Raw genomic sequence first — 27,770 nt, forward strand, 5'->3', positions numbered from 1 at the left:
ATAAATGCTTCACAGAGTTCAAGTAACAGACACAGCTCAACATCAACTGTTCAGAGGATACTGCGTGAATCAGGCCTGGTTGAATTGCTGCAAGGAACCTACTGCTAAAGGACAGCAATAAGAAGGGTCTTGATTGGGCCAAGAAACATGAGCAATGGACATTAGACTGGTGTAAATCTGTCCTATGGTCTGAGTCCAAATGTTTAATTTTTGGTTCCAATCGCCGTGTCTTTGAGATGCAGAGTAGGTAAACAGATGATCTCCACATGTGTGGTTCCCACCGTAAAGCATGGAGGAAGAGGTCTGATGTGTGGGGGTGCTTTGCTGGTGACAATGTCAGTGATTTATTTAGAATTCAAGGCACACTTAACCAGCATGGCTACCACAGCATTCTGCAACGATACGCCATCCCAACGGGACAATGACCCAAAACACACCTCCAGGCTGTGTAAGGGATATTTGACCAAGAGGGAGAGTGCTGGACTGCTGCATCAGATGACCTGGCCTCCACAATCACCCAACCTCAACCCAATTGAGATGGTTTGGGATGAGTTGGATGAGCATATTTGGGAACTCCTTCAAGACTGTTGGAAAAGCATTCCTCATTAAGCTGGTTGAGAGAATGCCAAGAGTGTGCAAAGCTGTCATCAAAGCGAAGAATCTCAAATATAAATATATTTTGATTTGTTTAGCACTTTTTTGGTTACTACATGATTCCATACAGTATGTGTTATTTCATAATGTTGATGTCTTCACTATTATTCTACAATGTAGAAAATAGTTTTAAAAAACCTTGAATGAGTAGGTGTGTCCAAGACTCATTTTTGTAAATGTTTGCTTATCTTTCTTATATACTTATACATCAAGGGGTCTTAAAAGTCTAAATCAAATATCAAAATTATCCTTGGTATGACCTTCTTAAAAGGTCCCATATAGCTTAGTAGACCCCCCCTCCTTTTGGGGGGTTTGTCATTTGATTTACACAACATGCCTACTACTTTGAAGATGCAAAATATTTTTTCTTGTGAAACAAATAAGAAATAAGACAAAAAAATATAGAGAACTTGAGCGTGCATAACTATTCCTCCCCCCCAAAGTCAATACTTTGTAGAGCCACCTTTTGCAGCTATTACAGCTGCAAGTCTCTTGGGGTATGTCTCTATAAGCTTGGCACAGCTAGCCATGGGGAATTTTGCCCATTCTTCAAGGCAAAACTGCTCCAGCTCCTTCAAGTTGAATGTGTTCTGCTGGTGTACAGCAATCTCAATTGAGGTCTGGACTTTGACTAAGACATTTAAATGTTTCCCCTTGAACCACTTGAGTGTTGCTTTAGCAGTATGCTTAGGGTCATTGTCCTTCTGGAAGGTGAACCTCTGTCGCAGTCTCAAATCTCTGGAAGACTGAAACATTTTTCCCTCAAGAATTTCCCTGTATTTAGCGCCATCTATCATTCCTTCAATTCTGACCAGTTTCCCAATCCCTGCCAATGAAAAACATCCCTACAGCATGATGCTGCCACCACCATGCTTTATTGTGGGGATGGTATTCTCGGTGTGATGAGAGGTATTGGGTTTGCACCAGACATAGCATTTTCCTTGATGGCCAAAAAGCTCAATTTTAGTCTCAGCTGACTAGAGTACCTTCTTCCATATGTTTGGGGAGTCTCCCACATGCCTTTTGGTGAACACCAAACATGTTTGCTTATTATTTCCTGACCTGTTTGGCGAGCTCCTTGTTCTTCATAGTGCCACCTGCTTGGTGGTGCCCCTTTGCTTAGTGGTGTTGCAGATTATGGGGCCTTTCAGAACAGGTGTATATATACTGAGATCATGTGACAGATCATGTGACACTTAGATTGCACACAGGTGGACTTTATTTAACCAATTATGTGACTTCTGAAGGTAATTGGTTGCACCAGATCTTATTTAGGGGCTTCATAGCAAAGGGGGGTGAATACATATGCACGCACCACTTTTCCGTTTTAAAATGTTTAACATTTTGTTCAACTATTTTGTGTTTGTCTATTATATGAAATCCAAATCCATTTAAAAATCGATTTCATTTATATTCCAGGTTGTAATGCAACAAAATAGGAAAAACACCAAGGGGGGGTGAATACTTTTGCAAGGCACTGTAGTGGGCTAATAGCAGTAATGGCAAAAATACTTTTTTCATATGTTTTATTGATACTTCAAGGAGTCTTAAAATTCTAATCTGGTATGACCTTCTTAAAACAATTCCATATAGCTTAGTAGTTCCTCCAACCTGCACCCGAGTCTATAACATTGGGACCGCAGCGCATCCCACCATAAGGAGAGACTGCTATCACGACCCAGCCATAGCCACATAGAATTGAGCTGCCACAAGCTCGATACCCACTAATATCATAAATATTATAACACTTCCCCCATGAATGTGTCTAGTTTAGTTCAGGACGTTACACATTAACACATTTACAAGCAGTCTGAGATACCTACTGCAACCCTCATCCTCCACATAGAACACCCATTCTGCCAGTCACATTCTGCCAGTCCCCAAAGCACAAAATAGTCAAATGAAGTCAAATTACTTGATATGAAAAAGGTTGAGAATCACTTTGATGGCCTAACATGATACATCTTGTGTTATGATAAATGTGAGCAACCACCTTGATTGTCTTATGTAGCAAAATTTGATATTGTGTTTTTTACATTGGATAAAAGCAGATATACAAAATGGTATATCATACACTGCATTTGAAGAACAATGGGAAAGTAATTATGCTTTGAAAGTTGATAAACTTGTAACTTCACTTTTGAGAAAATGGCCTTTTGAGAAAATGTTTTGATCCGAGCGTTCTGTCATAACAACAACAGTCAGGCACTCAAGCTAACTGGCTAACGTGAAATAACCGTTCATAGACCATTTTACTCACCCTAGCAGAGCTGGTTAGGCTGTTTTTATGTTATCCAGAGCTTTGGTGACTGCAACTGTGCTGCTGGCAACAATATATGATTTTTTGCCAAAGTTTACTGACACCAGCCATATTCAACAGGTGTTGAGCGTTCGTAAATATGTCAGTTATTTTGCGAATTTACCAGCTACGTCTATCAACAGTTGTTACGGTGACATTCTATTGAAATGGTTACTTGTATAGTGGAGTCTTTTGTTAAGACATGTAGCTAGGTAAACAATGAACCATAATCCCAACTCACCCTGCATGAATCTGCAGGTAGCTAACCAACCAGGTTCCATGTTAGCCAGCTAACATTAGGCTATAACTAGCAAAGCAAATGGCTCTGAGATACGAATAATAAGATCATACACGTAACATAACGTTAGCTAGCGAGCCAGCCAGCTAACATTAGCTTGCTAGCTAACAGTACGTTTTAACTTGAAATGAAAATGACTTTCTGTCAAAATTAGAAACGTGTAATATCATGGATGTATGCCTTTCCCTGTCACAGATGCCATGGTTGCCCTTAGTCTGAAGATGTAATCCAGATACAGGTGTTTTCTCCATCTCCTTACCTATCATACTCTAATTCCACTGATTTCAAACCTCAGTCCTCCAGAAAGTAGAGAGCAACACTTATGCGATACATAAAAAAAAAAAGCTGCGTTAGACAGGATTACCTACTGTACACATACTGATCAGCTCAAATAGACAGAAATGTGCTATATGGCAGACCAATCCAAACGCATCTCTAGGCAAGTCCAGCCCGCTCATTATCTCAGCCTATCATGGCTAGCGGGAAGGTTGCTGGCTTTTTCTATTGCTAAACCAACTAGGCTCGTGATTTAACACTTTTATTTGTATTTACAGATGGCATACAAGTCTGTTAAGGTACATGAATCTTCACATGTTCCAGAAGGCATCTTTGCCAAATAAACCTATTTTAATTTAAAAAAAGGTTTAAATGTTTCTCCTGTGAAGTAGTGACATGCGCCTAGTTTCCTGAAACGAGTAACAAATATTAGTTAACATGTATAATGATGGGGAAAATGAATCTTCAGAATTTCTTCTAGAAGCTATGGAGTGATGACAAATGGTGACAAGGCCTCAAAACACAAGCCTCTGGAAAGACGTCAGATCTGGGAGGCCCTTAAAATCTCACTTTTTCCTAGGTGCTCAAACTGCCCCAGCTGTTTCTGTTGAATGGCAACATTTTATCACACTCATTATTCATGGTTTTGACTTCGCAAAGCCAGGCTCTACATCTCCACCAGGCTCAGAACATCTTTCGCATAGGAATGTGAGGCGGTAGTTAGAAATGGAAATGTACTTTCCTATGGGACTGAGTTATCATCAGTACCGTAGTAGCCCTATGAAGTCTTTGTCACTGTTTTGGGGTGGATGCTGAAGCTAAGAGAGTAATGGCCAAGGTTGTGTACCACACCTCAAATGTTGAGTGACTGGAGACATGGGTTGGACATGGATAGAAATGTTTTGAATACCTTTTAATGGAGATATGTGTATCATTAATGCAGCTCTGTAGCTGTTCAGTGCCTTACAGCAGGAGTGTCAAAGTAATTTTGCCAATGGGGCCATTTCTGTAAAGACACATTTCAGGAGGGCTGCATATTGGTGACGACAAAAAAGTGCATTGTTACACACTTATGTAGTCTATATACTTACTTAACACCATAATCTGGCAATTGCCTTGACTGCATTAACAAGCAGTTTAAATAAGTTGGGTCCTAAAATGTCCACTGAGCCTCATGTTTGACCCCTGCTCTAGAGGTTCTATATACAATGTACACACCCTATATAGTGTAATGGAGTCTAATAGTGTAATGGAGAATATTGATGGCTTGTTAACTGTTTGGGTGGGCTCTGGCAAATTTTACAAACTAGATCATTTTCATCAGTCTGATGGGAATATTACATCTACAAATGATAAATAAATGAATACATATTGAAACATTTTAATCTGCTTTTGTCTTTCATTTTGATAATGAAGGCGTTTCTATAGAGCAAGAAAAAGATTGACCTCTCATTACCTTTCTCTGTGGTCAGGAGTATTCATTACATTATGACCTTCACCATAAGTGTGTCGTCACAAATCTACCTGTCATCCCCACATACGTTCTCTGGTCCAGCTTTCCATAACTGTACTTTTCACCTGATGTCACTTACCAGCCGAGACAGCTGACACCCGTAGACACCACATTATACGCCATGGAGACTGGAGAGTGAGCCCTTAGGTCAACTCCATCCTTCCCTGTCTCCAGCTCCCTCCTCTTTCCTAGTCAGAAAATCCACGGAGCAGGCCTATAGCAGGGAGTTTGGGCATATCAATGGAGCCTGAGCAGTCCCCAGGCTACTTCTCTCTTATGAGGTGCGAGAGAGGTACGCGAGGAGAGCTTTAGTGCAGCCCTTAACCCACACTCTGTCACTTAACAGCAGCGGCTGCAATGGTCTGCACAAGGCCTTCCACACGCTCCATGGCCAGGTGGCCTGTACACTAATGTTTTACGACCAGAGGAACACCTGCTGTCTAACAGTGCGCTGGGTCTGGCCTGGCACTGCGTGGCCTGTCGGTCCATTGGACCTAGTTACCGAGTGTGTTAGGGCGGGCTGAAAGCCCCTGACCAACGTTCCATGCTGTTCCCAGAAACTTCTGTTAACTTTCCTTCTCTCTTTCCTACTCCTTTCATTTCTCAACTCAGCAACAATAAAAAAGGAAGGTAATATATCTATAAAACAACTAATGTTGGAATTTTTAATCGTTGACATTGTTCCCATTTCGGAAAACCATTTTGTTTCCTTAGTTCCTGGGTACAGCTGTACCTCTCTGAGCTTGTGTGTTCTTTACAAATGTTTCACTGTCTCAGGAGTTTGACTTCAGGAGTTGACTTCAGTAAACAGTACGTACATGTGCATGCGTGCGTGTTTTATTTCACGAAACAGACTGAACATACACCCAAGTGAAATGTACGTGTCCTGTTGGCTGCAGCTCTGGTGCATCTGTAAAACATTAACATTCCTGCTCTGTCACATTTAGAGCTCAGGTCTTTAGAAATCAGCCCTTTTCACTGGGACATCTTAAGTCCACTCCTTTCGTCCATCCTCTGTCCGGCACAGTACAGCCAGATGCTGTTGCAGGTTCAAGGACTCTTCTGACCCGGCCACAGGGACTGGTCGTGTGTGTGTCCTAAGAAAACAAGCCGTAATTGAAGGGAAGACATGAAGCTTGTGTACAGTGCTTTCAGAAAGTATTCACATCCCTTGACTTTTTCCACATTTGTGACCCAACACCTTGATTCAGTTGTATGTAGCAACATTTTAAATGGTGTTTTAAAAAAAACAATTACATGGGATGAAAGTATAGACTCAGAGCTAGAACATTTTGTATCAAACACTGCAGTTAAGGAACAATGGGAAAGTAATTCTGCTTTGAAAATTGATCAAATTAGCCCGTGAATGTTTTGGTACACCTACTGGAGAGCTCTTCTTTGTCTACACCCATTCAGCATTGCTCACATCCTCTTAAGCCTTAGCCCCATCCATCTCTTTTAGGATTCACATTTGAGGCCATGTGCTAAACAGAGGAAGGTAGTATAGTAAACAATCAAAGATTAAGACTAAAAGTGCTGAAAGTAATAGTAAAAATAGTCTTTATCTAGTCCTTGGCCTATATCCTAATCTGGTGCCGGTCATGTTGTATTTCACATTACCATCTTTGGTAAACACAATATCAAATCAAATCAAAATGTATTTGTCACATGCACAGGATACCGAAGGTGTAAATACTACAGTTTAGACCTGTAATCCCAACCCATACTACACTATATATAGTATGTGGACACCCCTTCAAATGACTGGATTCAGCTATTTCAGCCACACCCCTTGCACACACAGCCATGCAATCTCAATAGACTAACATTGGCAGTAGAATGGCCTTACTGAAGAACTCAGTGGCTTTCAATGTGGCACCGTCATAGGATGCCACCTTTCCAACAAGTCAGTTAATCAAATTTCTGCCCTGCTAGAGCTGTCCCGGTCAACTGTAAGTGCTGTTATTGTGAAGTGGAAACGTCTAGGAGCAACAACGGCACAGCTGTGAAGTGGTAGGCCACACATGCTCACAGAATGGGACCGCTGAGTGCTGAAGTGCGTAACATGTACAATTTGTCTGTCCTCGGTCGCAACACCCACTATCGATTTCCAAACTGCCTCTGGAATCAATGTCAGCACAAGAACTGTTCGTCGGGAGCTTTATGAAATGGGTTTCCATGGCCGAGCAGCCGCACACAAATCAAATCAAAATAAAATGTATTTATATAGCCTTTCGTACATCAGCTGATATCTCAAAGTGCTGTACAGAAACCCAGCCTAATACCCCAAACAGCAAGCAATGCAGGTGTAGAAACACGGTGGCTAGGAAAAACTCCCTAGAAAGGCCAAAACCTAGGAAGAAACCTAGAGAGGAACCAGGCTATGAGGGGTGGCCAGTCCTCTTCTGGCTGTGCCGGGTGGAGATTATAACAGAACATGGCCAAGATGTTCAAATGTTCATAAATGACCAGCATGGTCAAATAATAATAATAATAATAATCACAAGCAGAACAGTTGAAACTGGAGCAGCAGCACAGCCAGGTGGACTGGGGACAGCAAGGAGTCATCATGCCAGGTAGTCCTGAGGCATGGTCCTAGGGCTCAGGTCCTCAGAGAGAGAGAACGAAAGAGAGAATTAGAGAGAGCATACTTAAATTCACACAGGACACCGGATAAGACAGGAGAAGTACTCCAGATATAACAAACTGACCCTAGGCCCCCGACACATTAACTACTGCAGCATAAATACTGGCGGCTGAGACAGGAGGGGTCAGGAGACACTGTGGCCCCATCCGATGATACCCCCGGACAGGGCCAAACAGGAAGGATATAACCCCACCCACTTTGCCAAAGCACAGCCCCCACACCACTAGAGGGATATCTTCAACCACCAACTTACCATCCTGAGACAAGGCCAAGTATAGCCCACAAAGATCTCCGCCACGGCACAACCCAAGGGGGGGCGCCAACCCAGACAGGAAGATCACATCAGTGACTCAACCCACTCAAGTGATGCACCCCTCCTAGGGACGGCATGAAAGAGCACCAGTAAGCCAGTGACTCAGCCCCTGTAATAGGGTTCGAGGCAGAGAATCCCAGTGGAAAGAGGGGAACCGGCCAGGCAGAGACAGCAAGGGCGGTTCGTTGCTCCAGAGCCTTTCCGTTCACCTTCACACTCCTGGGCCAGACTACACTCAATCATATGACCCACTGAAGAGATGAGTCTTCAGTAAAGACTTAAAGGTTGAGACCGAGTTTGCGTCTCTCACATGGGTAGGCAGACCATTCCATAAAAATGGAGTTCTGTAGGAGAAAGACCTGCCTCCAGCTGTTTGCTTAGAAATTCTAGGGACAATTAGGAGGCCTGCGTCTTGTGACCGTAGCGTACGTGTAGGTATGTACAGCAGGACCAAATCAGAGAGATAGGTAGGAGCAAGACCATGTAATGCTTTGTAGGTTAGCAGTAAAACCTTGAAATCAGCCCTTGCCTTGACAGGAAGCCAGTGTAGGGAGGCTAGCACTGGAGTAATATGATCAAATCTTTTGGTTCTAGTCAGGATTCTAGCAGCCGTATTTAGCACTAACTGAAGTTTATTTAGTGCTTTATCCGGGTAGCCGGAAAGTAGAGCATTGCAGTAGTCTAACCTAGAAGTGACAAAAGCATGGATTAATTTTTCTGCATAACTTTTGGACAGAAAGTTTCTGATTTTTGCAATGTTACGTAGATGGAAAAATGCTGTCCTTGAAACAGTCTTGATATGTTCGTCAAAAGAGAGATCAGGGTCCAGAGTAACGCCGAGGTCCTTCACAGTTTTATTTGAGACGACTGTACAACCATTAAGATTAATTGTCAGATTCAACAGATCTCTTTGTTTCTTGGGACCTAGAACAAGCATCTCTGTTTTGTCCGAGTTTAAAAGCAGAACGTTTGCAGCCATCCACTTCCTTATGTCTGAAACACAGGCTTCTAGCGAGGGCAATTTTGGGGCTTCACCATGTTTCATTGAAATGTACAGCTGTGTGTCATCCGCATAGCAGTGAAAGTTAACATTATGTTTTCGAATGACATCCCCAAGAGGTAAAATATATAGTGAAAACAATAGTGGTCCTACAACGGAATCTTGAGGAACACCGGAATTTACAGTTGATTTGTCAGAGGACAAACCATTCCGACAGATAAGATCTAAACCAGGCCAGCCTTTTCTAAAAATGTTGAGAGGAATGAAAGATTCGATATAGGCCGATAGTTTTTTAGATTTTCTGGGTCAAGGTTTGGCTTTTTCAAGAGAGGCTTTATTACTGCCACTTTTAGTGAGTTTGGTACACATCCGGTGGATAGAGAGCCGTTTATTATGTTCAACATAGGAGGGCCAAGCACAGGAAGCAGCTCTTTCAGTAGTTGGAATAGGGTCCAGTATGCAGCTTGAAGGTTTAGAGGCCATTATTATTTTCATCATTGTGTCAAGAGATATAGTACTAAAACACTTGAGTGTCTCTCTTGATCCTAGGTCCTGGCAGAGTTGTGCAGACTCAGGACAACTGAGCTTTGAAGGAATATCTAGATTTAAAGAGGAGTCCGTAATTTGCTTTCTAATAATCATGATCTTTTCCTCAAGTAAGTTCATGAATTTATTACTGCTGAAGTGAAAGCCATCCTCACTTGGGGAATGCTGCTTCTTAGTTAGCTTTGTGACAGTATCAAAAAGGAATTTCAGATTGTTCTTATTTTCCTCAATTAAGTTGGAAAAATAGGATGATCGAGCAGCAGTAAGGGCTCTTCGATACTGCACGGTACTGTCTTTCCAAGCTATTCGGAAGACTTTCAGTTTGGTTTGTCGCCATTTCCGTTCCAATTTTCTGGAAGCTTGCTTCAGAGCTCGGGTATTTTCTGTATTCCAGGAAGCTCGTTTCTTATGTGAAATGTTTTTAGTTTTTAGGGGTGCAACTGCATCTAGGGTATTGCGCAAGGTTAAATTGAGTTCCTCAGTTAGGTGGTTAACTGATTTTTGTCCTCTGATGTCTGGTAGATAGAGGGAGTCTGGAAGGACATCAAGGAATCTTTGTGTTGTCTGTGAATTTATAGCAAAACTTTTGATGTTCCTTGGTTGGGGTCTGAGCAGATTATTTGTTGCAATTCCAAACGTAATAAAATGGTGGTCCGATAGTCCAGGATTATGAGGAAAAACATTAAGATCCACAACATTTATTCTATGGGACAAAACTAGGTCCAGAGTATGACTGTGACAGTGAGTAGGTCCAGAGACATATTGGACAAAACCCACTGAAAGCCTTTTGGAGTGGGTCTGTGGACCTTTCCATGTGAATATTAAAGTCACCAAAAATTTGGAGATTATCTGCTATGACTACAAGGTCCGATAGGAATTCAGGGAACTCAATGAGGAACGCTGTATATGGCCCAGGAGGCCTGTAAACAGTAGCTATAAAACATGATTGAGTAGGCTGCATAGATATCATGACTTGAAGCTCAAAAGACAAAAACGTCTTTTTTTTTTGTAAATTGAAATTTACTATAGTAAATGTTAGCAACATCTCCGCCTTTGCGGGATGTGTGGGGGATATGGTCACTAGTGTAGCCAGGTGGTGGGGCCTCATTTAACACAGTAAATTCATCAGGCTTAAGCCATGTTTCAGTCAGGCCAATCACATCAAGATTATGATCAGTGATTAGTTAATTGGCTATAATTGCCTTTGAAGTAAGGGATCTAACATTAAGTAGCCCTATTTTGAGATGTGAGGTATCACGATCTCTTTCAATAATGACAGGAATGGAGGAGGTCTTTATCCTAGTGAGTATGCTAAGGCGAACACCGCCATTTTTAGTTTTGCCCTACCCAGGTCGAGGCACAGACACGGTCTCAATGGGGATAGCTGAGCTGACTACACTGACTGTGCTAGTGGCAGACTCCACTATGCTGGCAGGCTGGCTAACAGCCTGCTGCCTGGCCTGCACCCTATTTCATTGTGGAGCTAGAGGAGCTAGAGCCCAGTCTTTGTTGGTAGATAAGATGAGAGCACCCCACCAGCTAGGATGGAGTCCGTCACTCCTCAGCAGGTCAGGCTTGGTCCTGTTTGTGGGTGAGTCCCAGAAAGAGGGCCAATTATCTACAAATTCTATCTTTTGGGAGGGGCAGAAAACCGTTTGCGACCAGCGATTGAGTTGTGTGACTCTGCTGTAGAGCTCATCACTCCCCCTAACTGGGAGGGTGCCAGAGACAATTACTCGATGCCGACACATCTTTCTAGCTGATTTGCACGCTGAAGCTATGTTGCGCTTGGTGACCTCTGACTGTTTCATCCTAACATCGTTGGTGCCGACGTGGATAACAATATCTCTATACTCTCTACACTCGCCAGTTTTAGCTTTAGCCAGCACCATCTTCAGATTAGCCTTAACGTCGGTAGCCCTGCCCCCTGGTAAACAGTGTATGATCACTGGATGATTCGTTTTAAGTCTAATACTGCGGGTAATGGAGTCGCCAATGACTAGAGTTTTCAAAATGTCAGAGCTAATGGTGGGAAGCTTCGGCGTCTCAGACCCCGTAACGGGAGGAGTGGAGACAAGAGAAGGCTCGGCCTCTGACTCCGACTCGTTGCTTAATGGGGAAAACCGGTTGAAAGATTCTGTCGGCTGAATGAGCGACACCGGTTGAGCATTCCTACAGCATTTCCCTCCAGAAACCGTGACAAAGTTGTCCAGCTGCGGGGACCGTGCGAGGGGATTTATATTAACGTTACTATCTGTACTTACTGGTGGCACAGACGCTGTTTCATCCTTTCCTACACTGAAATTACCCTTGCCTAATGATTGCGTCTGAAGCTGGGCTTGTAGCACAGCTATCCTTGCCGTAAGGCTATCGTTCTCCTGTATATTATGAGTACAGCGACTGCAATTAGAAGGCATCATGTTAATGTTACTACTTAGCTTTGGCTGTTGGAGGTCCTGACGAACCATGTCCAGATAAAGCATCCGGGGTGAAAAAGTTGAATGAAAGAAAGTTGAGTGAGGGAAAAACCAAAAATATAAACGGTAATTAAAAAGTAAAAACCGTAAAGTTGTCAGGTAGCAAAGTAAGGTTGGCAACAAAATGCACAGCAACACGTAAACAAGTCTGCAAGTTGTGACCGGTAAAGCCTAACATCACCATGCACAATGCCATGCATCGGCTGGAGTGGTGTAAAGCTCACCGCCATTGGACTCTGGAGCAGTGGAGACACGTTCTCTGGAGTGATGAATCACGCTTCACCATCTGGCAGCCCGACTGATGAATCTGGGTTTTGCAGAAGCCAGGAGAACGCTACCTGCCCAAATGCATATTGCCAAGTGTAAAGTTCGGTGGAGGAGGAATAATGGTCTGGGGCTGTTTTTCATAGTTCGGGCTAGGCTCCTTAGTTCCAGTGAAGAGAAATCTTAACTCTACAGCATACAATGACATTCTAGACCATTCTGTGCTTCCAACTTTGTGGCAACAGTTTGGGGAATGCCCTTTCCTGATTCAGCATGACAATGCCCCTGTGCACAAAGTGAGGTCCATACAGGAATGGTTTGTTGAGATCGGTGTTGAAGAACTTGACTGATCTGCACAGAGCCCTGACCATAACCCCATCAAACTCCTTAGGGATTAATAGGAATGCCGACAGCGAGCTAGGCCTAATCTCCCAACATCAGTGCCTGACATCACTAATGCTCTTGTGGCTGAATGAAAGCAAGTCCCCGCAGCAATGTTCCAACATCTAGTGGAAAGCCTTCCCAGAAGAGTGGAGGCTGCTATAGCAGAAAAGGGGGTACAAACACAATAATGCCCATGATTTTAGAATGAGCAGGTGTCAACATACTTTTGGTCATGTAGTGTACCATGCACAATGCATGAATCTGCAGGTAGCTAAAGCTAACCAACTAGGTTCAGTGTTAGCTAGCTAACATTAGGCTATAACTAGAAATGCAAATGGATTTCTGAGATATGAAACAGCTCATACACGTAACGTTAGCTAACGAGCCAGCCAGCTAACCTTAGCTAGTTAGCTAACAGTACGCTTTAACTTGCAATGCAAATGGCTTTCTGACAAAATTAGAAATGTATTATTCCGCATTCAAGACAACTGGGAACTTGGCCAAAAATGAGCCCCAACTGGGAAAAGTTGTTTTGAACTGTCATCTAACTCGGAATTCCAACTTGGAAACTCGGGCCTCATTCCAGAGCTCCCATTTTCCGACCTGAATATCATTGATGTCATGATTTGACTTCGTATTTTACTGAGTTCCCAGTTGTCTTGAAAGCACCATAATATCTGAAAATGTAGCTAGACTTTTACCCGTATACATGGATGAACGCTTCTCCCTCTCCCTGGTTGCCCTTAGCAAACCAACTATGATCAATGTCAGCTAGCTAACTATAACTAGCAAATGAAATGCAAATGTGAGCGGACCAAGTAATTGGGCGTCACTCTAAAGCGGGAAGGTGGAATAAACGAGTCAGGAGTGGGTTTTCTTGGTTGAACACAGTTCTCTATTGAGGGCATTTGGTCAACACAAATAGTCCAACATAATCAATGAAAATCTTCCAAGGAAAAACATACATCTTCTTCTCCGGATGAAACCGGAACACAATAGGCTTATTTTTAAACTACAACAAAAAGTCACGGGATTGTCACCGTCTTAGTGGTTCTTCCTGGATAGCTCCTCTCTCTCTGTGGCCATCTTCCAGAGATAGTTTTTCCCCACTCCCTGCTGGTTGCATTCTCTCTCTTATAGGGGAAGGAGAGTAGGTCATTAGTACCGTCAGCTGTGCTTAATTGCCTCTGGTTACCTTGTCTCCCATGCCTTGTTGGGCTACTATCCATGAGCCCAGCCTGCCCTCTGGTGGTCCTTCCACACAAATAATATTACTACACGGCTCATACACATAATGTTAGCTAGCGAGCCAGCCAGCTAATGTTAGCTAGTTAGCTAACAGTATGCTTTAACTTGCAATGAAAATTACTTTCTGACAAAACGTCAAACTTATAATTGCTGAAAATGTAGCTTTACTCTTACCCGTATACATGAATGAACGCTTCTCCCTCTCTGTCATGGATACCATGGTTGCTCTTAGTTTGAAGATGTAATCCAGAGACAGGTGTTTTATACAACAGCCATCCTTGTTCTTTTTTCGACTCCCACTGCATTTGCAATCATACTCTGCTTCCACCGGACACAACTCTGTCAACTTCTTCCGTGACAACAACACTGATGATCGCCGTATCTTCCCCATCACTTTCATCAGAAGACTCTACAATGTCTAGTTCATTTTCAGAGCCAGAAAGAGTCAGCATTGCACAATCGTCCATCAGAATTTTTCCCACAAAATCTTTGTTGATTGTGCCTTTTTAAATTCAGTTGTGAGCAGTAGTAACACTTTTGCAGTTCTTCGGGATATCTTTCAAAACATCTGCGGTATAATGGATTATCTACACATACTGAGCAGCTCATGTTATAGAAAGAAGCATGCTACATGGCAGACCTATCCGAACTCATCTCTCGGCATGTCCAGCCAGTCCATTATCTCAATCAATCATGGCTAGAGGGAAGGTTCCTGACTTTTTCTGTGGCTTAACAATTTTATTCGTATTTACAGATGGCATGCAAGTTTGTTATTAAGACACATTAAAGTTCATTTTGGCAGAAAGGAATTTCTGCCAAAATGTTCAAATGCCTCTCCTGTGAATTAGTGATGTGTGACATACGCCTAGCTTCCTGGAACGGGTCACATTTTGGTGTTACAACCTGAATTTAAAATGAAAAGCTGAAATATGTTGAGTCAATAAGTATTCAACCCTTTGTTATGGCAAACCAAAATAAGTTCAGGAGTAAAAATGTGCTTAACAAGTCATATAATAAGCTGTGTTGACACACTCTGTGCAATAATAGTATTTAACACACACTTATCTGTAATGTCCCTCAGTCAAGCAGTGAAAGACATGGAGGTTTTCCAATGCCTCGCAAAGAAGTTCTTGTATTGGTAGATGGGTAAGAAAAAAGCAGACATTTAATACTCTTGAGCATGGTGAAGTTATTAATTACATTTTGGATGGTGTGTCAATACACCTGTCATTACAAAGATACAGGCATCCTTCCTAACATTTGCTGGAGAGGACGAAAACTGCTCAGGGATTTCACTATGAGACTAGGGCTGTGGCGGTCATGAAATTTAGTCAGCTGGTGATTGTCAAGCAAATCACTGCTGGTCTCACGGTAATTGACCGTTAATTAACATAAACACATTTAGCCTCTCCTGGCTTCCACCCATAGCCTACAAGCCACTGGTGCAGACCTTTGGAACATCTACATTTTAAAAAGTCTAATAAATCCATCTAATATAGCCTACACTATCACAATAAATCCATTATTAATTTTATACAGGTCGCAAGAAACATGATATGAAGAAAATGTAGTCTATTTCAGAAGAGCAGAATAGCATACTCTGAGTTGTCCCTATGTTAGGTCCTGATCTGGCTTTGCCATATGACTGTGTGCTAGTTCATAGTTCATTTAGCAGACAAGATTTGCTTAGAATTCCTTGGCATTATTTTGATTTTATAGTATGAAGAATACAATTGAACATAGCTGAATAAAATAGAAAGGATATTTTCTCCAAACGATTTGAGGGAGTGCGCACATTCTGTGTTGAGCGTTAACAGAGAAACAGGTACTCCTAATTTCCTGGCTGCAATCCCCTCTGTGTGGCCGTAATGCCCCCTATAAAAATCCATGCCTTTTGCGGCCAGTAGCCATTGTGCCCTTGGGCTGAATATAATCATTATAATTCCCTTCTCCCGGGTGTGTGCCAAAGCAACTCTCACTCACATGGCTCTCCGTCATGTGATCTGGTCTTTTTCACAGGCTACAAGTGAAGACCGACACATCGGGGACGCAACTGCGCACGTCCTTATCCATTTCCGAGGCGCATATTGAAGATATTGGAAGAACTGTCCACATTTACTTTTCGTCAGCCAACAAGATGAGTAGGCCTAATGAACAGCAAAAGCATTAGCCTATGTCAATCTACCATCCCCTATAGTACAAAAGTTGACCTATTCTATTCCGTGTGAGAAATAAATATTCCAAACAAAGTCTGGGACAGTTATGGGATGCGATATATCCCAAATGAATAAAACCACTAGCATTAAAACCAGTTTTAAGCAACGAGCCTGAAGAAACCGATGAGAATGTTTAGCTTAAAATGGCTTCACATTTTAAGCGCAGCAATGCACACCCGGCAATGGGCTATAAGCGCAAATGTTCCATTAGCAGGAAAACACCATATGATGATCTTAGGTCAAAGCCTAGTCACAAAGACACATACAGCCATTTTCCAGCCAAAGAGAGGAGTCACAAAAAGCAGAAATAGAGATAAAATTAATCACTAACCTTTGATCTTCATCAGGTGGCACTCATAGGACTTCATGTTAAACAATACATGTATGTTTTGTTCGATAAAGTTCATATTTATATCAAAAAATCAAATTTTACATTGGCGCATTATGTGGCTCGAAAACATCCGAGCCACATCAATTTACAGAAATACTCATCATAAACTTTGATAAAAGATACAAGTATTATGCACAGAATTATAGATATACTTCTCCTTAATGCAACCGCTGTGTCAGATTTCAAAAAAGCTTTACGGAAAAAGCAAACATGCAATAATCTGAGTACGGCGCTCAAACAAGCCATACAGATACCCGCCATGTTGTGGAGTCAGTAAAAGTCAGAAATAGCGTTATAAATATTCCCTTACCTTTGATGATCTTCATCAGAATGCACTCTCAGGAATCCCAGTTCCACAATAAATGTTTGTTTTGTTCGATAAAGTCCATAATTTATGTCTAAATACCTCCTTTTGTTAGCGCATTTAGTAAACAAATCCAAACTCACGAGGCGCGGGCAAGTCCAGGCGAAAACGAAAAGTTCAAAAAGTTACATTACAGTCAAATGATATAGAATCAATCTTTAGGATATTTTTAACATAAATCTTCAATAATGTTCCAACTGGAGAATTCCTTTGTCTTTAGAAATACAATGGAACGCAGGTCCCTCTCACGGGTGCAATCGTGATCAGGTCATGGCCTTCTGCCAGATCTCTGGTTGAAACAGCTCTCTATCGCCCCCACTTCACAGTAGAAGCCTCAAACAACGTTATTAAGACTGTTGATATCTAGTGGAAGCGTTACGAAGTGCAATATGACCCCATAGACACTGTATATTCGATAGGCAATGAGTTGAAAAACTACAAACTTCAGATTTCCCACTTTGTGGTTGGATTTTTCTCAGGTTTTTGCCTGCCATAAGGAATTAACATTATGTCCTGAATACACAGTGTTATGTTTGGGGCAAATTCAACACAACACATCACTGAGTACCACTCTTATTTTCAAGCATAGTTGTGGCTGCATCATGTTATGTATATGCTTGTCATTGGCAAGGACTAGGGAGGTTTTTAAGATAAAAATAAAAGAAATAGAGCTAAGCAGAGGCAAAATCCTAGAGGAAAACCTGGTTCAGTCTGCTTTCCAAATTCACCTTTCAGCAAGACAATAACCTAAAAGGTAAGACCAAATGTACACTGGAGTTGCTTACCAAGATCACATTGAATGTTCCTGAGTGGCCTACTTACAGTTTGGATTTTAATCGGCTTGGAAATCTTTTGCAACACTAGAAGATGGCTGTCTAGCAATGATGAACAACCATCTTGACAGAGCTTGAAGAATTTAAAAAGGAATAATGTGGTAAATATTGTGCAATCCAGGTGTGCAAATCTCTTAGAGGCATACCCAAAAATACTCACAGCTGTAGTCCATGCCAAAAGGGATTCTAACATGTATTGACTCAGGCTTGTGAATGCTTATGCCAATTAGATATTTATGTATTTAATTTTCAAGAAATTAGCAAAGATTTCTAAAACATGTTTTCACTTCGTCATTATGGGGTATTGTGTGTGGATGGGTGAGAATGATAATACATTTAATACATTTTGAATTCAGACTGTAACACAACAAAATGTTGAATAAGTCAAGGTTTTGCCTACTATCTGAAGGCACTTTAGGTGTGTTAAAGGGAGAGGAAGAGACCGAAGAATAAAGTGTGTTTGTCTGTGCATGTGTGTGGTTGTCTGGGTGTGTTTTGTGTGTGTTTGTGATATTAGTTATTATATTGGTTAGTTCAAATCAAATCAAATTTATTTATATAGCCCTTCGTACATCAGCTGATATCTCAAAGTGCTGTACAGAAACCCAGCCTAAAACCCCAAACAGCAAGCAATGCAGGTGTAGAAGCAAGTATTATTCTTTCATTAGGGTGTGTCTGAGCCTATGCAGTTTGTTCCGTGTATAAGCACCAGCCTCTTCTTTCTATAGTCTTTAGAACATTCCTCTGTTCCACTGGAAGAGGAGCTGCTTCCCATCAAAACTACCGCTTTACACATCAAAGCTCACCTGTGTCCCTCTGCGCACTCTCTTTCTCTCTGTCTCTCTTTTGCTCTCAAACATACTACATTTTTTCTCACGCTCACACTCACACTACCACATATTGGTATCTTTTAACATTTCCATTAATCTATAGTTACAAGGCTACATTGGTACTCAATGTTGAAGTATTGCCAAAGCGAGCCATGAAATTAGAAGATTAATGATGAAGCAACATTGATTATTTTAAAAGGGAGAGCCTCTAATTGAGCCCCGCTGTGGACGCGTCATAATACCCATAAAACATAGCGGTTACAAAACACCGAAATGGTTACAACTGTTTTTTCACCATTCATTTTATCCAATGTGGATTTTAGAAACACTTTTAAATAAGGGCTGTGTTTCGTGTAAATTACCTTGGCGTGAATTTTTGATAACTTTGTAAATCTCTCTTGGACAAGGTGACTTTTTTATCAATAGATTCGTCTAGCTAGCTAGCTACTTTCTACTTTAATCTAAAATTAAAGACATATTGAATTTTTTAAATGTACTGTTCCATATTTTATTTAACTAATATTTGGTGTCTTGTTTATGCATTTGGTCTTGTGTCCTGTACAGCATACTATCCTCGTAGCAGTAAAGATATTTATAATGTGCCATGAATACTATGCTAGTTTTTTTTAAAGAAGCTATATAGCTAGCTACCTACCTAGATGATATTAGCAACATACCCTTATTTTACTAGATCCTCTTCTCCAGCCGGTGGAAGTCTTTATTTAATCCCTTATAATTTCTGCCAACTATATGAACAAGGTGAAATCGTTTTCAATTCATGGTGTCAGAATGCACTGCTGTATTAAAGCAATTCAGATCTAATGTGTTGACATGTTCTGTTGCCGATTCAAAGCCAAATTAACTACGTGCAGAATGTATCAATAATCATGAATGAATAAGCATATTTATTTGACAAGAATGCATCTAGTCACCCATCAATTTGTCAAACACCTGAACTCAAACAATTACATTGTTTTAAGGAAATCAAAATTGGAAACAATGCATACACAGCTCTAGAATAAATTAAGAGACCGCTGCAAAATTATCAGTTTCTCTGGTTTTACTATTTATAGGTATGTGTTTGGGTAAAATTAACATTTTTGTTTTATTCTATTAACTATTGACAACATTTCTCCCAAGTTCCAAATAAAAATATATTGCATTTATTTACAGAAATTGACAACTGGTCAAAATAACAAAAAAGATGCAGTGTTGTCAGACCTGGAATAATGCAAAGAAACTAAGTTCATATTCATTTTTAAACAACACAATAATAGTGTTTTAACTTAGGAAGAGTTCAGAAATCAATATTTGGTGGAATAACCCTGATTTTCAATCATAGCTTTTATGTTCATTGATGTTTGGTGACTTTATGCCACTCCTGGCGAAAAAATTCAAGCAGCTCGGCTTTGTTTGATGGCTTGTCACCATCCATCTTCCTCTTGATCACATTCCAGGGGTATTCAATGGGGTTCAGGTCTGGAAATTGGGCTGGCCATGACAGGGTCTTGATCTGGTGATCCTCCATTCACACCTTGATTGACCTGGCTGTGTTGCATGGAGCATTGTCTTGCTGGATAAAACAATCCTCGGAGTTGGGGAACATTGTCAGAGGAGAAGGAAGCAAGTTTTCAACCAGGACAACCTTGTTCGTGGCTTACTTCATGCGTCCTTCACAAAGACAAATCTTCCCGATTCCAGCCTTGCTGAAGCACCATCATCACCGATCCTCCACCAAATTTCACAGTGGGTGCGAGACCTGGAGAGGCCTACAAGCCACAGTGTCTCACACCCACTGTGAAATTTGGTGGAGGATCGGTGATGTTATCAAATCAGGAGAAGAACAAGTGAAACAAGCAGCATAGGGAATATGGGTGAATGTGGGGAGGGGCTAATAGAGATAAGATGGAGAGTTCCAAAGTGTCTGAAGTTGAGGGACCATGGGGCATAAAAGGCATAGTGTGGAATAAAGGGTATCTAGAGCGATGGTTGCCCATGGAATAAACATAACATGGGGTGCTGGAGTGCCTCTGCATCCTTTTTAGGTTGTTGTCACAAGTATCCGGCGCATGTCCAGTCATACTCGGGGTCTCAGCGTGTGTCCCTCGGCGTCATTCCGTCTCAGTTGCAGCATTAAAGTCGTGGTCATTGTGTGTCTGTGTATCACAACATTAAAGACAATTACAATGAGTGATTACAGTATTCCCACAAATTGAGCCATAGACAATACAACTTAATATTTGAGGACAGCATTTTGTTGACAACATGGGGGTATACACTATGTCTACTATGTGTGAATGATGGAAGAATCTTACCCCAGCTATAGGTCCATTTGAGTGTGCATGTTCATTTAGGGATGCTTGCTCTCAAAGTCCTGCTTGCATGTCTTCGGGTCTGCATCTATAAAGTTAAAGTTCAAAATGGAGGAAGTTAACAATTTGAGGCTTAGATTGAAGTTGACACAAATGATAAACTAAGCAATACGATGCAACAAACTACTACCCATTTGAAAGACTGTACCACACAGGCCAGTACAATAGCCTGCACATGGAGAGGAACCTAAAGGCACATACAGTACCAACCAATACTACTCACTGACAGACAGGGCAGGTGTGGACCAGTGCTGTCTTGGCTGCAGCCTTCTGGTTCGCAGCTGCTCCCTTCTTCTTAGCAGCCACCGCCATGGCATCAGTCAACAAGTTCAACTCCAACTTGAGAGTGGAGCATGCGTTTATATATAATTGTGTTTCAGGTTGAAAGAGCTTGCCTACATTGAACAAAAATATAAAGCAACATGGAACAATTTCAAAGATTTTGCTGAGTTACAGTTCATATAAGGAAATCAGTCAATTGAAATAAATTAATGAGGCCCTAATCTATGGATTTCACATGACTGGGAATACAGATATGCATAGGCTGGTCACAGATACCTTAAAAAAAGGTAGGGGCGTGGATCAGAGAACCCGTCAGTATCTGGTGTGACCATCATTTGCCTCATACAGCGTGACACATCTCCTTCGCATAGAGTTGATCAGGCTGTTGATTATGGCCTGTGGAATGTTGTTCCACTCGTCTTCAATGGCTGTGCAAAGTTGCTGGATATTGGTGGGAACTGGAACACGTTGTCAAACACGTAAATCCAGAGCATCTCAAACAAGCTCAATCGGTGACATGTTTCGTGAGTATGCAGGCCATGGAAGAACTGGGACATTTTTAGCTTTCAGGATTTGTGCACAGATCCTTGCGACATGGGGCCCGTGCATTATCATGCTGAAACATGAGATGATGGCGGTGGATAAATGGCATGACAATGGGCCTCAAGATCTCGTCACAGTATCTCTGTGGATTCAAATTGCCATCGATAAAATGCAATTGTGTTCGTTGCCTTTGGCTTATGCCTGCTGATACTATAACCCCACCGCCACCATGGGGCACTCAGTTCACAAAGTTGACATCAGCAAACTGCTCGCCCACATGACGCCATACACCCTGTCTGCCATCTGCCCGGTACAGTTGAAACCAGGATTTAACCATGAAGAGGACACTTCTCCAGTGTGCCAGTCGCCATCGAAGGTATCTTTATGTACATATTCTTTATCCCCTTACACTTGTGTCTATAAGGTAGTAGTTTTGGAATTGTTAGCTAGATTACTTGTTGGTTATTACTGCATTGTCGGAACTAGAAGCACAAGCATTTCGCTACACTCGCACTAACATCTGCTAACCATGTGTATGTGACAAATAAAATTTGATTTGATTTGACATGTACCCACTGAAGTCGGGTATGATGCCGAACTGCAGTCAGGTCAAGACCCTGGTGAGGTGGAAGAGCACGCAGATGAGCTTCCTTCCCTGAGACAGTTTTTTGGGTTGTGCAAACAAACAGTTTCATCAGCAGTCTGGGTGACTGGTCTCAAGACGATCCCGCAGGTGAGGTAGCCGGATGTGGAGGCCCTGGGCTGGCGTGGTTACACGTGGTCTGCGATTGTGAGGCCGGTTGGACGTACTGCCAAATTCTCTAAAACAACATTGGAGGCGGCTTATAGTAAAGAAATTAACATTAAATTCTGTGGCAACAGCAATAATGCCAATTGCATGTGCCCTCAAAACTTGAGACATCATTGTGTTGTGTGAAAAAACTGCACATTTTACAGTGCCCTTTTATTGTCCTCAGCACAAGGTGCACCTGTGTAATGATCATGCTGTTTAATCAGCTTCTTGATATGCCACACCTGTCAGGTGGATGGATTATCTTGGCAAAGGATAAATGCTCACTAACAGGGATGTAAACACATTTTTGCACAACATTTTAGAGAAATAAGCTTTTTGTACATTTGGAACATTTCTGGGATATTTTATTTCAGCTCATGAAACATGGGACCAACACTTTACATGTTGCGTTTATATTTTTGTTCAGATTAGTTGAGAGGTGATAAGACTCAGGCACACCCGTTGGCTCCAAAAAAAAGCTTGTTTTGTATGTAAATGTAGTCATGTAACCAGGCTAATGTTGCTAACTAGCTAACCATGAGCTAGCTAACTAAATAACAGGCATTTTCAATGTAGAACTTGCCCAAGACAGTTCACAGAATTGTCTATTTAAACAACTTTAGCCAATTTATTTATTATAAAATGTAGCTAACATTAGATAGTTAATCCAAAGATTCTTACGTTTGCCTCGATTCGGCAGTCTCTTCTAAATCATCATGGCCCTGGTGAGTGATGTTAGGCTGGACACATTACAACGCTTTTTTCTGATAAAAACTAGTTCATTGCATCAGCCGTGGAGCCCAGTTTCATAATATGACCATATTTCTCAGCTGCTTGCCGTCGTTTTGAAGCCATCCCCCCAAAAAAAGACCTTATTTTAGGGCATTTTTCACCCTGCCAGCTCCTATTAGTTCTATTGAGCAACGTGGCACCAACTCGCCTTCAGAACATTCTATTCCCAGCGTATTGTTCTACGTCACAATGCCTTCGTTATTGTTGGCAGTGAGACCTGCTCACGTTGTTGGTAGATAAAATGTAAACATCAACAAAAAATTGCTCATGGAACTCTGAGGTCGTGCCATTGTTTCCTATAGGGGAATTATAGGCATGTCTGTCTATTTCACCAAATATCTCACAATGTGTATATTTAGATTTGTTTCAAATCGGACGCCATTTTAATCATGAGAATCTCCTCTTTCTAATTATGTAAGTCTGGGCAGCGAGCTTGGTTGTCATCAAATGCTAGCCCCAAAATACTTTTTGCCCATGGAGAGCTGAGCTCCCCCCATTGTTTTCCTATGGAGACGCATGCCGGTCTATTTCAACAAATATCTCACTGTGTATATTTAGATTTTTTCAAGTCGGGCACCATTTTAGTCATGAAAATCTCCTCTTTGTAATTATGTAAGTCTGGGTAGCGAGCTTACTTGTCATCAATCTCTAGACCAGAAATAGTCAGAAGTTTTCATTTTTTCCCTGCTTTCTCATTATGCAGACATAAGCACAGTTGACACCATCGAGGTGCTGATGTTTACTTTCTACACAAGTCGTTTTTTTCCAGTTTTGTCTGACGAACAGATAGTAGTGGTCAAATAAAAAGGATACATTTTTTTTGTGCCATTTAGGCGAAATGGAATTCCAAGCATCACTCCAGTCAAAACAGGCTCTGTGAACGTTCGATTCCATTCATTTGCTATGGGCTCGTGCAAGTGTTCCAGCTTAGCCAACGTTCTTTTGCCGTTTTTCAGCCTTGGGTGAATTTTGACTCGTTCTATTGTCCAGCCTAGTGATGTGAAGCTTGAGACATTCATTTTTAGTTCTGTATGATAGCCACATTAGCATCTAATTAGCATTTCATTTTGATGGTGGTAAATATAGGCGAATATATTGATAAAAGTCACCTTGCCAGAGTCAGATTTACACAGTTATCAAAACGTCATGCCAGGGTAAGCCTACACGAAACACAGTCTTATTTGAAGTGTTTGTTAAATCCACAATAGATAAAATGAATGGTGGAAAAACGATTGGAACCATTTCCGTGTTTGACCGCTAGGTTTTATGGGTATTATGACTCATACTGTGGTAAACTATGAACGTCACAGGTTTCACAGTAGTAGATCACTGTTAATGCATGCTATTATGTTATCTCTTAATATGTGGTTGCTTGCCCCCGTCCCCCTCCCCATGTAGTGAGTTTTTTTCACTCACATTGGAGGATGGCCTTTCTCTCTTCCTCCCTCGTTGTCTCTCTCTTTCCCTCTCTTCGCTCCTTTTACCCCTAAATTTAAACCTATCCTTCTGCCCACCTCTCCATCCATTCCTTATGTCCCTGGTGCAGTCCTTGAAAAGGAGTTAAACCTCCGGGTCCCCATAAGGATCTCTGGATCTAGTTTATCAATCCCTGCTTTGAACTGGTAAGAAAAAGAGAAATACAGCAACCACAAAGGATGGATAATATTCACATCCTTGCTCTCTCTGGGTCGATGACTGACTGTTATGTTGAGGTTTATCACTCTTCCAGTCTGCTGCTGGCCAAACAGTGGCAGGTGCTTCCTGTTTCCTAGGACTGGTTTCTTTTCTCTCTGACTCTCATTTTATTTATCTATCTATATACAGTATCTATCTCTCTTCTCTCTCCTCTTTTATTTGTTCTCCAGTTCATGTAAGCACATGCGTTGCCCATGTCACGCCCTCTCTTTTTCTGGACCTCTCATCGCTTTTACCGCTTTCATTCTACCACTACGACACACATGCTCTCACCAACAATTTATTTATTTATCTCTCTCTCTCTCTCTCTCGCTCTCTCTGGGTCTTTGTCTCTCTCTCTCTCTCTCTCTCTGTCTTTGTCTCTCTTTCTCTCCATCTGTTTTGTCTTGCTCCTCCACTTAAGCAACTCCTTCTTCACATAGTGCCCCCTGGCAGCACTAGTGTAGCATAACATTAGAGTTGCACACAACTTTTAACTCTAGACTGAATGTTGCAATAAGATACTTTCACATTGTCATAAAGTTTGGAAAAATCCAAAACCAAATTCATTGTATTTATTAAAACATGATGCCCAAAAAGTGCAATAGTCCATCTTTAAAACTGAAGCCATAAAAAGCTGAAGTTAGGTGAAGGTCTGTGAATGTCATGGACTATCTACAGTGCCTTGCGAAAGTATTCGGCCCCCTTGAACTTTGCGACCTTTTGCCACATTTCAGGCTTCAAACATAAAGATACAAAACTGTATGTGAAGTTTTGTGAAGAATCAACAACAAGTGGGACACAATCATGAAGTGGAACGACATTTATTGGATATTTCAAACTTTTTTAACAAATCAAAAACTGAAAAATTGGGCGTGCATAATTATTCAGCCCCTTTACTTTCAGTGCAGCAAACTCTCTCCAGAAGTTCAGTGAGGATCTCTGAATGATCCAATGTTGACCTAAATGACTAATGATGATAAATACAATCCACCTGTGTGTAATCAAGTCTCCGTATAAATGCACCTGCACTGTGATAGTCTCAGAGGTCCGTTAAAAGCGCAGAGAGCATCATGAAGAACAAGGAACACACCAGGCAGGTCCGAGATACTGTTGTGAAGAAGTTTAAAGCCGGATTTGGATACAAAAAGATTTCCCAAGCTTTAAACATCCCAAGGAGCACTGTGCAAGTGATAATATTGAAATGGAAGGAGTATCAGACCACTGCAAATCTACCAAGACCTGGCCGTCCCTCTAAACTTTCAGCTCATACAAGGAGAAGACTGATCAGAGATGCAGCCAAGAGGCCCATGATCACTCTGGATGAACTGCAGAGATCTACAGCTGAGGTGGGAGACTCTGTCCATAGGACAACAATCAGTCGTATATTGCACAAATCTGGCCTTTATGGAAGAGTGGCAAGAAGAAAGCCATTTCTTAAAGATATCCATAAAAAGTGTTGTTTAAAGTTTGCCACAAGCCACCTGGGAGACACAGCAAACATGTGGAAGAAGGTGCTCTGGTCAGATGAAACCAAAATTGAACTTTTTGGCAACAATTCAAAACGTTATGTTTGGCGTAAAAGCAACACAGCTCATCACCCTGAACACACCATCCCCACCACCATGTTTGACAGTGGGAGCATCATGGTTTGGGCCTGCTTTTCTTCAGCAGGGACAGGGAAGATGGTTAAAATTGATGGGAAGATGGATGGAGCCAAATACAGGACCATTCTGGAAGAAAACCTGATGGAGTCTGCAAAAGACCTGAGACTGGGACGGAGATTTGTCTTCCAACAAGACAATGATCCAAAACATAAAGCAAAATCTACAATGGAATGGTTCAAAAATAAACATATCCAGGTGTTAGAATGGCCAAGTCAAAGTCCAGACCTGAATCCAATCGAGAATCTGTGGAAAGAACTGAAAACTGCTGTTCACAAATGCTCTCCATCCAACCTCACTGAGCTCGAGCTGTTTTGCAAGGAGGAATGGGAAAAAATGTCAGTCTCTCGATGTGCAAAACTGATAGAGACATACCCCAAGCGACTTACAGCTGTAATCGCAGCAAAAGGTGGCGCTACAAAGTATTAACTTAAGGGGGCTGAATAATTTTGCACGCCCAATTTTTCAGTTTGATTTGTTAAAAAAGTTTGAAATATCCAATAAATGTCGTTCCACTTCATGATTGTGTCCCACTTGTTGTTGATTCTTCACAAAAAAATACAGTTTTATATCTTTATGTTTGAAGCCTGAAATGTGGCAAAAGGTCGCAAAGTTCAAGGGGGCCGAATACTTTCGCAAGGCACTGTATGCTTCTATATTTATTGTAAGACACACTGAATTAATGCATAGAAGAAGGAGGTTTAAGTTGGGTATTGCTAACATCCTTTCTTCTACACGTTCTTGTGCAGGTGGTGAAGTCAGTGATGCTGTTCCCCACCATCGAGCGCATGGCGGCGACCCCTCAGGGAAGGGTCATGACCCCGGTGCTGTGCCGCCTGCGCTATGTGGCTTACCTGCCCATCTTCCTCCTCTCTCTTCTACCTGATGTACTCAAGGCCTTCATGGTGAAGCTGGTCTTCGGAGGGCTGCGTTCATTGGACCACTCGACCGTGCCGTCTACTGTTAGCCTCATTAATGTGGACACCGCTGGTGAGTCTCTCCCTCTGTTCAATTCAGTTTCATTTAACTTCAGAGCCAAAGAAGAAGGGGAAACGAGTGAACTCAAGCTTTGTCAAACTACAGTGATTAACCTGTCC

General features: G+C 41.7%; 1 protein-coding gene across 1 annotated transcript in view; it reads left to right on the plus strand.

Annotated features, from left to right (window-relative positions):
* Positions 1-27,770, plus strand: part of ldah (lipid droplet associated hydrolase) — a 64,979-nt gene that overhangs the window by 24,918 nt on the left and 12,291 nt on the right. The window contains exon 5 of the mRNA XM_031828804.1: positions 27,423-27,663. Coding sequence (XP_031684664.1) covers positions 27,423-27,663 — 241 coding nt within the window. The remainder of the gene's footprint in view (positions 1-27,422; positions 27,664-27,770) is intronic.

The sequence above is a fragment of the Oncorhynchus kisutch genome, linkage group LG7 (assembly GCF_002021735.2).
Source record: "Oncorhynchus kisutch isolate 150728-3 linkage group LG7, Okis_V2, whole genome shotgun sequence".
NCBI lineage: Eukaryota > Metazoa > Chordata > Actinopteri > Salmoniformes > Salmonidae > Oncorhynchus > Oncorhynchus kisutch.